Source organism: Manduca sexta, chromosome 19 (assembly GCF_014839805.1).
Source record: "Manduca sexta isolate Smith_Timp_Sample1 chromosome 19, JHU_Msex_v1.0, whole genome shotgun sequence".
In the NCBI taxonomy this organism is placed as follows: Eukaryota; Metazoa; Arthropoda; class Insecta; order Lepidoptera; family Sphingidae; genus Manduca; species Manduca sexta.
The window spans coordinates 6,469,712-6,482,199 of NC_051133.1; the positions used below are offsets into that span (position 1 = coordinate 6,469,712).

At 33.9% G+C, this 12,488-nt stretch overlaps 3 protein-coding genes across 4 annotated transcripts; 2 read left to right on the top strand and 1 right to left on the bottom strand.

The window, feature by feature from the left end:
* LOC115445620 (organic cation transporter protein-like) lies at window positions 1–2,565 on the top strand. The gene is made up of 3 exons (XM_030171959.2): window positions 1–1,058; window positions 1,133–1,540; window positions 1,626–2,565. Exons 1-3 carry the CDS (start codon window positions 742–744, stop codon window positions 2,374–2,376), a joined length of 1,476 nt encoding a protein of 491 aa, XP_030027819.2. The 5' UTR covers window positions 1–741; the 3' UTR covers window positions 2,377–2,565.
* Window positions 2,566–2,603: 38 nt separating this feature from the next.
* Window positions 2,604–7,045, top strand: LOC115445621 (lysocardiolipin acyltransferase 1). The gene is made up of 7 exons (XM_030171960.2): window positions 2,604–2,894; window positions 3,027–3,133; window positions 3,211–3,496; window positions 4,383–4,579; window positions 4,804–4,982; window positions 5,554–5,657; window positions 6,632–7,045. The coding sequence occupies exons 1-7, from the start codon at window positions 2,843–2,845 to the stop codon at window positions 6,874–6,876; spliced, it is 1,170 nt and encodes a 389-aa protein (XP_030027820.2). The 5' UTR covers window positions 2,604–2,842; the 3' UTR covers window positions 6,877–7,045.
* A 1,449-nt stretch (window positions 7,046–8,494) lies between these two features.
* Window positions 8,495–11,703, bottom strand: LOC115445619 (organic cation transporter protein). Of its 2 annotated transcripts, none has more exons than XM_030171958.2 (4): window positions 11,511–11,703; window positions 11,047–11,398; window positions 9,536–9,943; window positions 8,495–9,459 (listed from the first exon to the last, which is right to left on the bottom strand). In XM_030171958.2, exons 2-4 carry the CDS (start codon window positions 11,391–11,393, stop codon window positions 8,772–8,774), a joined length of 1,443 nt encoding a protein of 480 aa, XP_030027818.2. In that variant the 5' UTR covers window positions 11,394–11,398; window positions 11,511–11,703; the 3' UTR covers window positions 8,495–8,771. The 2 variants fall into 2 exon arrangements, with proteins under 2 accessions (XP_030027818.2, XP_037296201.1); XM_037440304.1 differs by lacking the exon at window positions 11,511–11,703 and having other exon boundaries at window positions 11,047–11,130; window positions 11,214–11,352.
* Between the last annotated feature and the right edge of the window lie 785 nt (window positions 11,704–12,488).

Here is a 12,488-nt window from a genome sequence, read left to right on the forward strand (position 1 = left end):
TTATGGAGATGGAATATGACTTTAAAATCAAGTGACCCGCTTACTATATTTGCTGATTTATGCTAAACTTAAAAGATCTTTGGTACAGTCCGATGAACACCAAATAACATCTGCAGCTTTAGTACCGTGTGTAGTTAATTTCGGCGGCAGGACAGGGTCCTGGCCATAATAAATACACAAAATAACATTGAAAATCCCTACCCGTTCATGGAGTTGACCTGGATAGCGGGTGTTGAAAGCAATTCATGCAAAACAATGTAAAGGAAAACAACAGAACCTTGATAAGTAGCTCACTTGCAAAAAAAGCTGTATTGCCCTTGACTCGGTATTTGATGCAGTGTAAATCCAAGCTATGCTACGTGCCTACATTCAAATCATAGTTATGACAATTTGACGATCTTTATACAACGAAATTGAGCTTAAAATTATACATATAGGTTTATTGGAATGGAAACTGTCACTAATAATAGCCCCACCTAAAATTAAACATAACACTTTATATCTGATGCTTTCAGTGAGATGGCTAACTACGGATAGAAGTGCTTCACCAGAAATCTATATAATATTATACTCTATAACACTACCGAAGCCTACTCGTTTTCATATAGCAATAAATGACGTTAGTGTAATGTCCGTTAACCTATTGTTGGTCTAAACTTTAAATTAATGATTTGGATTAAAGATCATTTATTCGAATACCATTTCTATTTCAATATATCTTCTATTTTGTTCTAAACCAAGATGGTATTAATAAATGAATTAATAGGAAACTTTGGAAAATATCACTATTGGCTTTGCTTCCTTATATTTATGAGCAAATTTGGCGTAGCATATCATCAAATGGCAATCATATTTTTGGCACCACCACCACATTATCAATGTCCCAGGAATGAAACATGTTGCGACGATCCCATTTATGACTTATCAGTGTTTACCAAAACTATAGTAACAGAATGGAATTTAATATGTGAGAATATTTGGCTTAAAGACTTGACTCAAATGTTATTCCAGTTTGGTGTCCTCATGGGCAGTTTTATTTTTGGAGTTGCTTCAGACAAGTAAGAAAAGTTTGATTTAACATTCACTGAGCCAGACTCATTCCCTATAATAGTTAATTTGTGTATATTTTCAGATATGGCAGGAAACCAACATTAATAATAGCAGTAGTACTAGAAGTATTCACTGGTCTCATTTCTTCGTTCTTACCTGACTTTTGGAGTTTCACGATTATAAGAATGTTTCTAGGCGTCGCAGTGGGTGGCATCATGGTTATTGGATTCGTAATGGTCATGGAATACGTCGGAAACGAAAGTAGAGATGTCGTTTCGGCTCTCTATCATGTACCTTTCACTATTGGTCACATGACTTTAGCCGTATTTGGTTACTTTATAAGGGATTACATGTATTTTCAATTAGCAATATCACTGTCGTGCATTTTTTTACTAATTTACATTTGTGTGTTACCCGAAACACCAAGATGGTTATTAGCAACAGGGAAAACATTTGATGCAATTATATTGACGACAAAGATTGCAAAAATGTAGGTATCATTTATTGTTGTGTAGAAATAAGAAAGAAATAATTAAATTTTTCACGGTAAATAATACCAGACATTCTTCCTGCAGCAACAATTTACCAACTGAAGAAATACAGCGTAAAATAGAATTGTATCAAATGGAACATTTTAGTAAAAGGCAAAACAAAGCTACCGTGCTTGATTTATTCCGAGCCCCAAATCTGAGGAGAAATATATTAATAATGTCCTTTACTTGGTTCGTTAGCGGTTACTGTTACTACGGGATCTCCCACTACATAAGTCATTTGACTGGAGACATATTCATCAATGTGATTGCCAGCGGTGGAGTATGTTTATGTAGCTGTATTATTGTCATTCCATTAATGAAGTTCATGACCCGAAAAAGTATGGTTGTCATTGGAAACATACTTTGCAGTATTAGTTTACTGATCATAGCATTTGTACCCGAAGGAAAAGTATCCGTAGTTCTTGGATGCTTTGGAGTACTATTTTGTTATATAACATTTATTATTGTCTATTTGTATTGTTCAGAAATGTTCCCAACGGTAGTAAGGAATGCTGCTGTTGGTTTCACTTCGGTGATGGCTCGGATAGGCGCCATGATTGCGCCTTTTGTGGCAGATTTAAGGCCCTATGGACAATGGTGTGCGCCGGTCGCTTTTGGAGTTTTACCACTCTTAGCAGCTTTGTTTTGTCTTTTGCTGCCAGAAACAAAAGATTGTGAATTAATGATGACTATAGAAGAAGGTGAAACTTTCAGTAAAGAACAGAGACTAAAAAGTCAGACATTTTCAAGAGAACTTTCTTTTATACGAAGATTTACAATGACTGGAAATTGAATTCATCAGACTTATCTATCCAGAAGCGTAATTTTTTAATTCGTAATTTGAAAATCAATTTAATATTCTGTATATCACTTACTACTACATAGTAATCTAGTAAAATACTGCAAAATTAAATAGCAATATTGTCTATGCTAAACTGTGCTACTTAAGTATTATAGTATATTATATAGTTATTTGCATCAATCATTGTTTTTGTTTACTTTTTAAACCCATTATTACTGTAAGTAAGTACGACGTAAAAATTGCAAATTATATCCTCAGAATAAAATCCAGGAAGTATCTTCCTACATGTTCGGGAGAAAACAAATGCAATTATAGGAAGCAAATTAAATACGTCGATTTATTAGGATGAGGTGTCACGTAACCAGGCTTAGTAGGTCACGTAAGGGTTCTAATCTAAAGCGGCACTGCAGTTCCATGGCTTCTCTGGTGTCTGGCTTCGATTTGAGTCGCCGCCGCCATGGCGGCAGGGTTCCTGCTCTGCTTAGCCTGGTATTACACTATAGTTTCTGGTATGTGACAAATAATCAGTACACTGTGCACATTGGTTTGTGAATGTTTTACGAAATTGAAGCAAAATGTTTGTGTTTGATTAATATATTACTTGTTATATTAAAGGTTATAATTAATTGTCTAAATTTCAGGTTTTTTTGTACTATATTGTCCTGTTATGTATCTCATGTTTATTAATCACAAACTGTATAGAAATGTAGTCGACGCGCTTTTCGCTCTTTGGGAATTATATCCAGTGGTAAGTAACTGTCCACTAAGTTGAAAAAAAACATTAAAGGTCTCTGTTGAATATTGAAATTTATGTTTATTTTGTAGGCATTATTCCAATGTTTATGCTCAACCCAACTCCATCATTTCGGCGACTACGTAAACGCTGACGAGAAAACAATAATTGTGATGAACCATCGAACGAGAGTAGATTGGAACTATGTTTGGATTGGATTGTACCACGCAACACAGGATCCTTTAGCTGATATATGTATTTGTAAAGAAGATGCAAGAGACGCAAATAAATCTACCCCGAATAGTATACTAGATATAGGAGGGAAATCAAAAATTAAGTTTGTTTTAAAAGATGAATTAAAGACCGTTCCTGCTATGGGTGAGTTACAAATTATACATTTTAACTTCTCACATGTTACTTATACTGGTATATGAATCAATGAAATGAGAACAAAACGAAAATATTTTATGAAACCGTAAATCGTCATGCAATTTCAGATTTCTTTAATTTTTGCTCTACCGTTAAGTTAGAACGTACTTATTTTCTAATACATAAAAATCAGTGAAACTTTAACTTTAAACATTGACGAAAATTAATTTAATTAAACGAAGTAACCAATTTTGGTCATATATATTAGTGATATTATTTTATACTTATTTCTTTAAAATTTCTTGGTATTTATGTTTATGATCAATATTATATCATAAATGAATTAAAGTGATTAAACTATAAATATTACAATTAATATGACTTTACGACTGCAGTAAAAATGCAGGACACGTGATAAAAGATACAATAGGTAACTTGCATGTTACCCTGACAATAGGTAAAAGATATCACTGCAAAGATTAGTACCATGTATATTATGTTTTATTTTATTACGTTGGTTATATCCCATTTTTTATTATGATTTTTTCATGTTTGCAAATAATCTCAGCATTCTTGTTTCCTTGTTAAAAGATTAAAGTTAAACAATAAAAGTTAATGTCGAGGTTGAAATTGTCTTGAGGCATTCAAATTTTATAACCATGCAAGTTTTTGCTCGCGGATTCGCCCGTCTGTTACAGTTATTCTGGAATAAAAGTTTTGCTATATATTTTCCCGGGATCAAAAGCTCACGTTCTTGCCAGGATCTCAAACTATCTCCACACCAAATTTCTTAGAATTCCGTTTGATAATTTTTTAGTTTATCGCGTTCAGACAGACAGACGCGGTGAAGGACTTTGTTTTCTATATAAGTAATCTCTTTTTATGTACATTTCAGGGTGGATAATGCAGTTAAATTATTTCCTTTACGTAAAGAGGAACTGGCAAGAAGATCAGTTAAATATGAGCCAATTTGTAGATTATTACAAGAAACTTAATTACGACTGCAGAATTGTTTTATTTCCTGAAGGTACCGATTTAAGTGCGGATAATAAACGTCGTAGCGCGAAGTTCGCTCTTGCTCATAACTTGCCTGTGAGTACACACGTGTACATAACGTCTGAGACGTGTTTTATGTTTTATAACCTATGAATTTACAATATAATTCCACTCTAGATTTAAAACTGATTTTAGACGATAGTAATCAAAGTTAAATTGTTCCATATTTGATATATTTCTAATGTATGTTTTTTATGTGATATTAAGTCTATTGCATTCTATGTAATAGCATCATATTTAACTTTTCATCATACTTGCAGCAATACGATTTTGTCCTGCACCCACGTACCACAGGCTGGGTAGTGTTGTGCGCTCGCCTTAGAGAGATTGGGCTGACGTCAGTGTACGATGTATCCATAGCTTATGACAACCCAGCACAGACCGAGCTTGACTTGCTCCGAGGAAACATACCTTCGAACGTTTATTTCCACGTTAAACGGTATGGTCTGTGATGCAATTCTTTTTTTCCTACTCTCCCTCCTATTTCTATAGAAAAAATATCTCATATAGGTACTAAGGTCGATCTGGATAGGTACCACCGCAATGTCTATTTCAACCGCCAAACACCAGTACATACATAGTTTTGTTCCGGTTTGAAGGATATTGTAGCTAATGTAATTACTAGAGATTGTGAAAATTAACATTTTATGTTTTAGTAATTCAAAGGTCTAGATTGTGTGATTGCTGCCATTCATGGGTTCGTCTCATCATTTCATTGCAACAAAAAACAAATCTATGCTAAATATTTATTTAAAATTTATTTGAAAAATTAAGCATTTTTGGATAACATGTAACCTGATTTGAGTGCTCATAACTTTTACATTTTCGTAGAGTTAAAACACTCATTGGCATGTACACATTATTTAGTGTTTGAGTCGAGACTTGGTTGAATATTTAATGCTCGTTGAACCCAAGTTTATAAGATTTATCAAATAATATATTTATACGTTTTAGAATAAAATATCTTATTGTTTAAAATTTATAATGCTAATTGTTTGTTGTTTCTCCAGTTACAATATCAATCAAATACCAATAGAAGAAGACGCATCAAGAAGATGGCTGAATGATCGTTGGCAAGAGAAGGAAATGAATTTGCGCAAGTTCCACAATGAGGGTGAGATATTGACTACAAGCACACTTTTTCCGTCTGTAAGGCAAATCATAATTTCAGATAGATTAGCTTTATCACCAACGCGTTCTTAATTCTTAGCGACAAAACCACTAAAATGATAATAAAATTAATAAAAAAAAGTATACGTAGTGTGTTCAAAAAGTATCGCGAATTTTGTGTATTTTCAAAAGTTATTTATTTATTCGTGAATATCTATTTTGTCCCCTTCAAAGTAATCCCCCTGGGATATTATAAGTCAGTCAGTCAGCATAAGTGAGAGACATATGTACCTACATAACACCATAAAAAATCGAAATTCGAATATACGTAACCCGCGAAAATTCGAAATTCGCGATACTTTTTGAACACACCTCGTATTAATTTAGTAATTACTTTATTATTTATTATAAAATATGGTCGATCTTTAATACCCTTTTTTTAAATAGCAGAGACAGATACAATAAAATACAATTTTCGGAGTTACATTAATTGATCTCTTAAATTATTTAGATTTTATTGGCTTATGAACTAAGTAAACAAGTTTTTAAGGTCAATATATACATTTCAAACCATAAGCAACCTTTTCAACAAAAGTTAATTAAAATGATTGGTTACATCGCTACACCTTTATTTGCTAATAGAATGGCATGCGCGGAACCTTGTATGCGGCTTCTCAAGTACACAAACCAACAAATAAAATTATACGTCTGAAGGAATGGTATATTGAAATATTGGTATGCATAATGTGTCGATGTAACAAATCTTTTGAGAAATTAATATACACCCATATTTTTGTGCTAAATAACAGAGTATTCACAGAGTCAGTGCTTTAGCAGATCAACAAGCTTAATTTTAAACGAGTTAATCCCTTGATCTAACTGTACGGATGTTATTATATTGCCAATGAGAAACACCACCGGGTAGACAGCTAGTAAGAAAATTTTGGAATAAAAAAATACAATCGTATTTTTTTTCAGGTAATTTTGTGGACCCGTCAACAAATAAACCACCTTTATATCGAACTCCAAGATCTATGATGGTGGCTAAGATAGGATTCATATTTTGGACTATAATAGACATTATGTTTACATATTCCATTTGTAATAATGTGTTGTTTCAATTCTGGGTTGTATACCATACTCTACTTTTTGTATTTGTGACATGGAAATTCGGAGGTTTCCAAAATGTTCAGTATAAACTATTAGAAAAAGATATAGTTTAATGTAAGAGTCGATATATGATTATTGTATTAAAATTTGTTAATGTTCTGTGAATTCTCGATGATGCCAAAAACGTAAATAATAGTAATCGTGTTAGTTCTAATATTGCTAGTTGATACCTGTCGTTGTAAAAGTAGCTGTAAAATGTATTAGTAAATAGTCGTTTCTATATTGGTTTTCTTTTATTTTGTTTACGTAATTACCTAAAAGTCCCACCATTTTTGATAGCTGTTTAGGTAACGTAATTATTTAAATGCAGCAAAACTTAGCCTTTATGATGATAGGTCTACATTTAAATCGTCAACACCTTAAACAGCAAAAGCAGGTAGTTTAAGCGTCTGTCTCACAGACGTGCTAGGTATCGTTGGATGAGGGTACCGAGCAGCAGTCACGTCTTTAATTAATACGAGGTTCTAGGCGCTACCCCATAGAGCTATCGATATCGATAGATCTACATCTATGCGAGGCTTTCTGACCGATTTGCCAAAAGGAGAAAAATATTATTTTCGTGGCCGTTGTAAACGCGAGAAACTCGAAGCCCGGTTGTCGAGTTTGCCAGCCCGTAAGGCCATTACTAACTGAATCAGTTATTGATTTTTCTCTTCTAGAACCAGAGTTCTGATGTAGACCTAGTTAGTATATAATATTACCGCGTTCATACAGAAATGCATTGTCATTTTGGTCTTGGAAGTACACATTTACGATTTAAATTGTCGCTAGAGTTCGAATTTTACACGACAGCGTGTCATTAAATCATAATTTATTATCTTTTGTATTTTAATATTTAATTTACATATTCTTAGGTGTTCGGTGAAAAACTATTATAGCGAGTTGTTCATTGTCTTTGATCTAAACTGATCATAGAATTGTCGGTGATGTCATAAAAAGATATATTCATAATATAATATGTATAACGTAACAGACAAGTATACTAGGTATATGGCTCTTTTTTTAAGGTGGTTCACACGTCCCAGCTATCAATAATCAACAGATATAGGACGAAATTAACACAATAGATACGCCAATTACGAGCCACCGCAGATATCCTGCTTGATATTTTACTTATTTGTTGCCTTAGAACACCTAGAAAGGACGGGTCATTCGCCAATTAATGCGAAATAATCTGTCATATTTAGTGTCACTACTATATTAAAAGTACTATAGGTACAGACAAACAGTATTATAATGCTATGCAGGCCCACACAAATAAATTTTCACCATCGATCCGTTTTACACACACTAATATCATTCTATGAACATGTGCATGGTCATTTGACAGAGTGAAAGATCATATAAGCCACGTCCTTCATACATATATTGTCGAAGCTTACTGCATATCGCCTAGACAGTACGAAAGTGACCAGATAGATATTATTCGGTCGTACTGAGCTTACTAAAGTAATTTGATCACGTTGCTAATTCTGGCGATTAGATATAATTAAATGTAGTAAAAACGGATATGAAACTAAAATTATTCTATAACGCCTGGGTAGAATAATATTATGCTATGTTGACACAACAACCCATGGGCAATGTCTGCCCACTTCGACTTAACCAACACTATTAGTTGTGTCATATTTTTAAACAGATTAATCGAATAAAAAACTTAAAGATAAATCATATTTTCAAATGTTTTGTTTATTAATTCACATTCAAACAACCTAGCAAACAAATTCCTTTCCACACTTATTTTCCAAAACACCTTTAATTCATATTATATCTAAAGATAAGATTGTTTTTATACACGTCTTATGATTGTGGCACGCTATGACTGACCTCACCCGCGATCGTGCAATCGTAGTATATTAGATGCCATATACATGTCACCCAAATATCAAACTGATTATATATTTTAATATCGTATCACTAGCTTTATAATATACTCGTTGTATACAAATTATTGGGCTGATAACTGAGGCTCAGTTTTATTACCCCTTCGCTCGGTCTCCTCAATAGTATTAATTAGCACCGTACCCTTCGTTTCAGGTAAGAACTGCACTAAAATAACAGCACAAAATGCTAATCCGCTAAATATTGTAAGGGATACCCACTCTATGCCTATATTTACAACGAACGGTGCAATAAATCCACCAAATCTCCCAAATACTGAAGCAAACCCCATTGCAGAGTTTCTAATAACGGTAGGGAATACTTCAGAGGAATACAAGTAAACTTGGACGAATGTCGTGTAACCACCCATTTGACCAATAATAGCAAATATTAATATAGCAGTTGTCATTTCGCTTGGTATGAAAATAATTATGATCAGTGATATTGCTGCAGTACAGAAACTCATTGTCACACTAATCTTTCTTTTGAGATATAAGGTCGCGAGGACAACTAAAAATATTCCTGGTATTAAAAATGTTGCTGAAAGAAAAACGTTTAAATAGAGATTCCCTTGAAGTCGGCCAATGTATTGATTGATACCAAAGAATGTGTGCGCGCAGAGCATCCACACGAGAGCCGTAATGAACGCATACATTCTAATCTTTGGAGTTTTAAATAATTCTGGATAAGATGCTGGCTTTTCATTCTCTATTTTTTCGACGATCTCTTCAATGTTATCTACCGATCGATTATTCCTGTAAAACAAAAATAAAAATGATTTTATTTCAATCATAATAATGTAAATTTCTATAAAAAATTGATGATACATACTTTTTGGCTATATATGCTAGAAGCTCAACAGCTTCTTTCTTTCTACCGACTGATATAAGCCATCTTGGAGATTCGGGTAAGAGCCAATAATACGATATCAGAAAGATCCATGGCAGAGATGTCCATAGTTGAAGGTTTCTCCAATCTCTTACATAGTACGCTATCAAGGGAAGTACCATATAACCAGTGATGAAAGACACTTCGGAAAGACCAACAAGGTAGGGTCTGAAGGATTTTCCACTGTACTCTATGATGAGTACATAACAGCAGAGCATTACTCCACCAACCGTAACACCTATGAGGAACCGACACACAAGGAACATCCAGAACTCTGTAATTACAGCTGATATCGCAACAAATAGAACTTGGAGTAGTAGCGACAGTAATGACGATAATTTGCGGCCATATCTGAAAATAAAATAGTCCGTGTAATATAATACTCTCGATTGTTTCAATAATCGTTAATCAGACATTCCAAAATTCATAATAGGAGAATAGCTAGTCAGTCAGTTTGGACCTGTCAGTGACATAATGTCACTTTAACTTTTTATTATTCCCATGGTCCGCTTGCTACTGTTTTTTTTTAAATAAGATTTACATAAAATTTTGATTCATCCACATACCCGGGATTGTTGATTTTAACATTGAGTCCATTTTAGTATACGAGTATAGACGAAATTAGAACCTCATGACCTATGTTACGATTGCAGATATAATTTTTATCAGAATTATTAAGTAGGCAAAATAATGCCGTATAAAATAAGCCGTCTTGCGATTGAAAATGGCATAAATTATTACTGATTAACTTATACATGTGAATCCCTCCTAGCCGAATTTCGACCACGGCGGCCAATCTCAACGGAGATCAGCCAGGTACGCGAAGATATTATAGTGCACAAGTGTGTGCGCAATACACGGGTGCATTCTGTGTTCCTTCACTCTCATAGTCCGGTGAGACGGCAATCCGACCTGACTGGAGTGAGATCAGGCGCAGGACCAACGACTTTACGTGCTTTCCGAGGCACGAGGGTATTACACCGCCCACTTCCTGACTCCGAGCTGCGACTGAGTAATTTTTAAGATGGAAAAACCCAGTCACAATTATTTTGGCCCGACCCGGGATTCGGACCCAGTCCCTCAGCGCGGCAGTCGTACTTGTACCGTGTACACTTACAACTACGCCACCGAGGCAGTCAAATATACATGTAGATAATTATCAGCCCTATAGAGGAGAAAATATGACAGAAAATACTTAAGTAACGGCCTGATTCACAACTTCACATAAATGTTTAAGCTGACAAAATACAAAAGTCACATTCTTAACTACACTCCCAAATAAAGGGTAATAAAATGAGTACACTCTACATTAGATATATACCTAATACGAGAACTTTCAAATAAAATTTACTTGAAACTTACGAAATGGGCCCTTAATGTATTTACGATACATGGTATACATATGGTAGCTATTTATCATGCCTATTATTAAAGAAAAAAAAATAAAATAATACCTGTCAGATATGTGTCCAAAAATAAGGCTGCCTCCCAATATACCAATTTGCATCATGGACTGAGCTAAACTCGCTAGAGATGTCCTGTCGCAAATCAGATTCCATTCTGTGACTACGGAACTGACTATAGCACTTGTATCGTATTCTGGGTTACTACATGGGCATACCTTTGTACCGTTAGATGCATTCTCATCTAAACATATGTATTCGACGCCTGGTATTATAAATACAACGTTATTTAATTGAAATTCAACTGGATATCTTGCTATTGTGACTAAAAATACCACCCATGCTTGGTATTTACCAAAACTACCAATAATTGCTTCTAAAGCATCTGCTCCTGACATTTTATCTGTAAATAAACAATTAAGATCTTACATTTCTTCACTCACCTAATAATAATATTGCATTTAATTAATATAGATCTATGAGCACTTAAACTAAAGTACAAACTGGTTTCACACCTTAGCGAAGTTAAATATTCACTTGATTATTTGAAAAAGGTAAAAATAAGTAATCAGGAACATAAATTTAAATAATCATGTGTTGTTGTAACATCATTACTTAAATAAAATAATATAAAAAATCGATTCTATGTTTAAGGAAGATACGAAAGTCATAACACTATAAAACTCATAGCAGTCAGTCACACATCACTCCAAGTTACATACTAAGGTAATTGAATGAATGGTTACATAGCTCTACATGTATATAAATAAAGAATATTTGTATGTTCGTTGCACAATCGTGCCTGAACAATTCATCGGTTTTTGATGAAACTTTGGTGAATGTTTCTCTATACCCCGGCGTAGGATTCTAGCTATTTTCTTTTGTTCCATTTTTTTTCTACACTTATGAATTTGATATAACAACTTTCCCAAACCTTTCGTAGGATTGTAAATAGATTTTCGTGAGTTGTTTCGCTATCGTTTAAATTATTTATCTAGTTCACGTGAACTGATCCGCGGGTAACAACTTGTACCATTACCTATATTTATCAGTTAGTCGTCACGAGTAGATTGTTTGCCTTATTATTATCTTGTCGTAATATAATATATGCAAACTTTTTTATGTTTTGTACCTGAATGACTAGCGACGCGTTTGCTAAACATTGTTACTTGTGTGGCCTTGAGTTTGATCCCAAAGCCGAACAAACTTTCATGTAATTTTATATATAATCTATGTAAAAGATAGGAGTACGCTGAAGAAATAAGTCTGATGTATTACGCAGTTTGTATCCGAAGGTGGTAATTGCATGGGTGCCAAGATTTTTAGGCCTTAGTAGTGCGTTTCGAACTGTTACTCAACTTTGATATTGTGAGAAAAAGCACCACTCCGTTTTTTTTTATTTAACTATTTAATTTTAATTCTCATTTTATTTGATGAAGTCAGTTACATCGTATTCACGCCGTAAACAAAATAGGCAACGTTGTAATTGTGGA

Excerpts from the sequence above, each read along its gene's own strand:
- LOC115445620 (XM_030171959.2), top strand. The coding sequence starts at position 742 with ATGGTATTAATAAATGAATTAATAGGAAACTTTGGAAAATATCACTAT. Across the intron at positions 1,059-1,132 it reads TTTGGAGTTGCTTCAGACAA|ATATGGCAGGAAACCAACAT; the intron begins GTAAGAAAAGTT and ends GTATATTTTCAG. Across the intron at positions 1,541-1,625 it reads ACGACAAAGATTGCAAAAAT|CAACAATTTACCAACTGAAG; the intron begins GTAGGTATCATT and ends TTCTTCCTGCAG.
- LOC115445621 (XM_030171960.2), top strand. The coding sequence starts at position 2,843 with ATGGCGGCAGGGTTCCTGCTCTGCTTAGCCTGGTATTACACTATAGTT. Across the intron at positions 2,895-3,026 it reads GTATTACACTATAGTTTCTG|GTTTTTTTGTACTATATTGT; the intron begins GTATGTGACAAA and ends TCTAAATTTCAG. Across the intron at positions 4,580-4,803 it reads CTCTTGCTCATAACTTGCCT|CAATACGATTTTGTCCTGCA; the intron begins GTGAGTACACAC and ends TCATACTTGCAG.
- LOC115445619 (XM_030171958.2), bottom strand. The coding sequence starts at position 11,393 with ATGTCAGGAGCAGATGCTTTAGAAGCAATTATTGGTAGTTTTGGTAAA. Across the intron at positions 9,944-11,046 it reads TTTGGACACATATCTGACAG|ATATGGCCGCAAATTATCGT; the intron begins GTATTATTTTAT and ends TTTTATTTTCAG. Across the intron at positions 9,460-9,535 it reads CTAGCATATATAGCCAAAAA|GAATAATCGATCGGTAGATA; the intron begins GTATGTATCATC and ends TTTGTTTTACAG.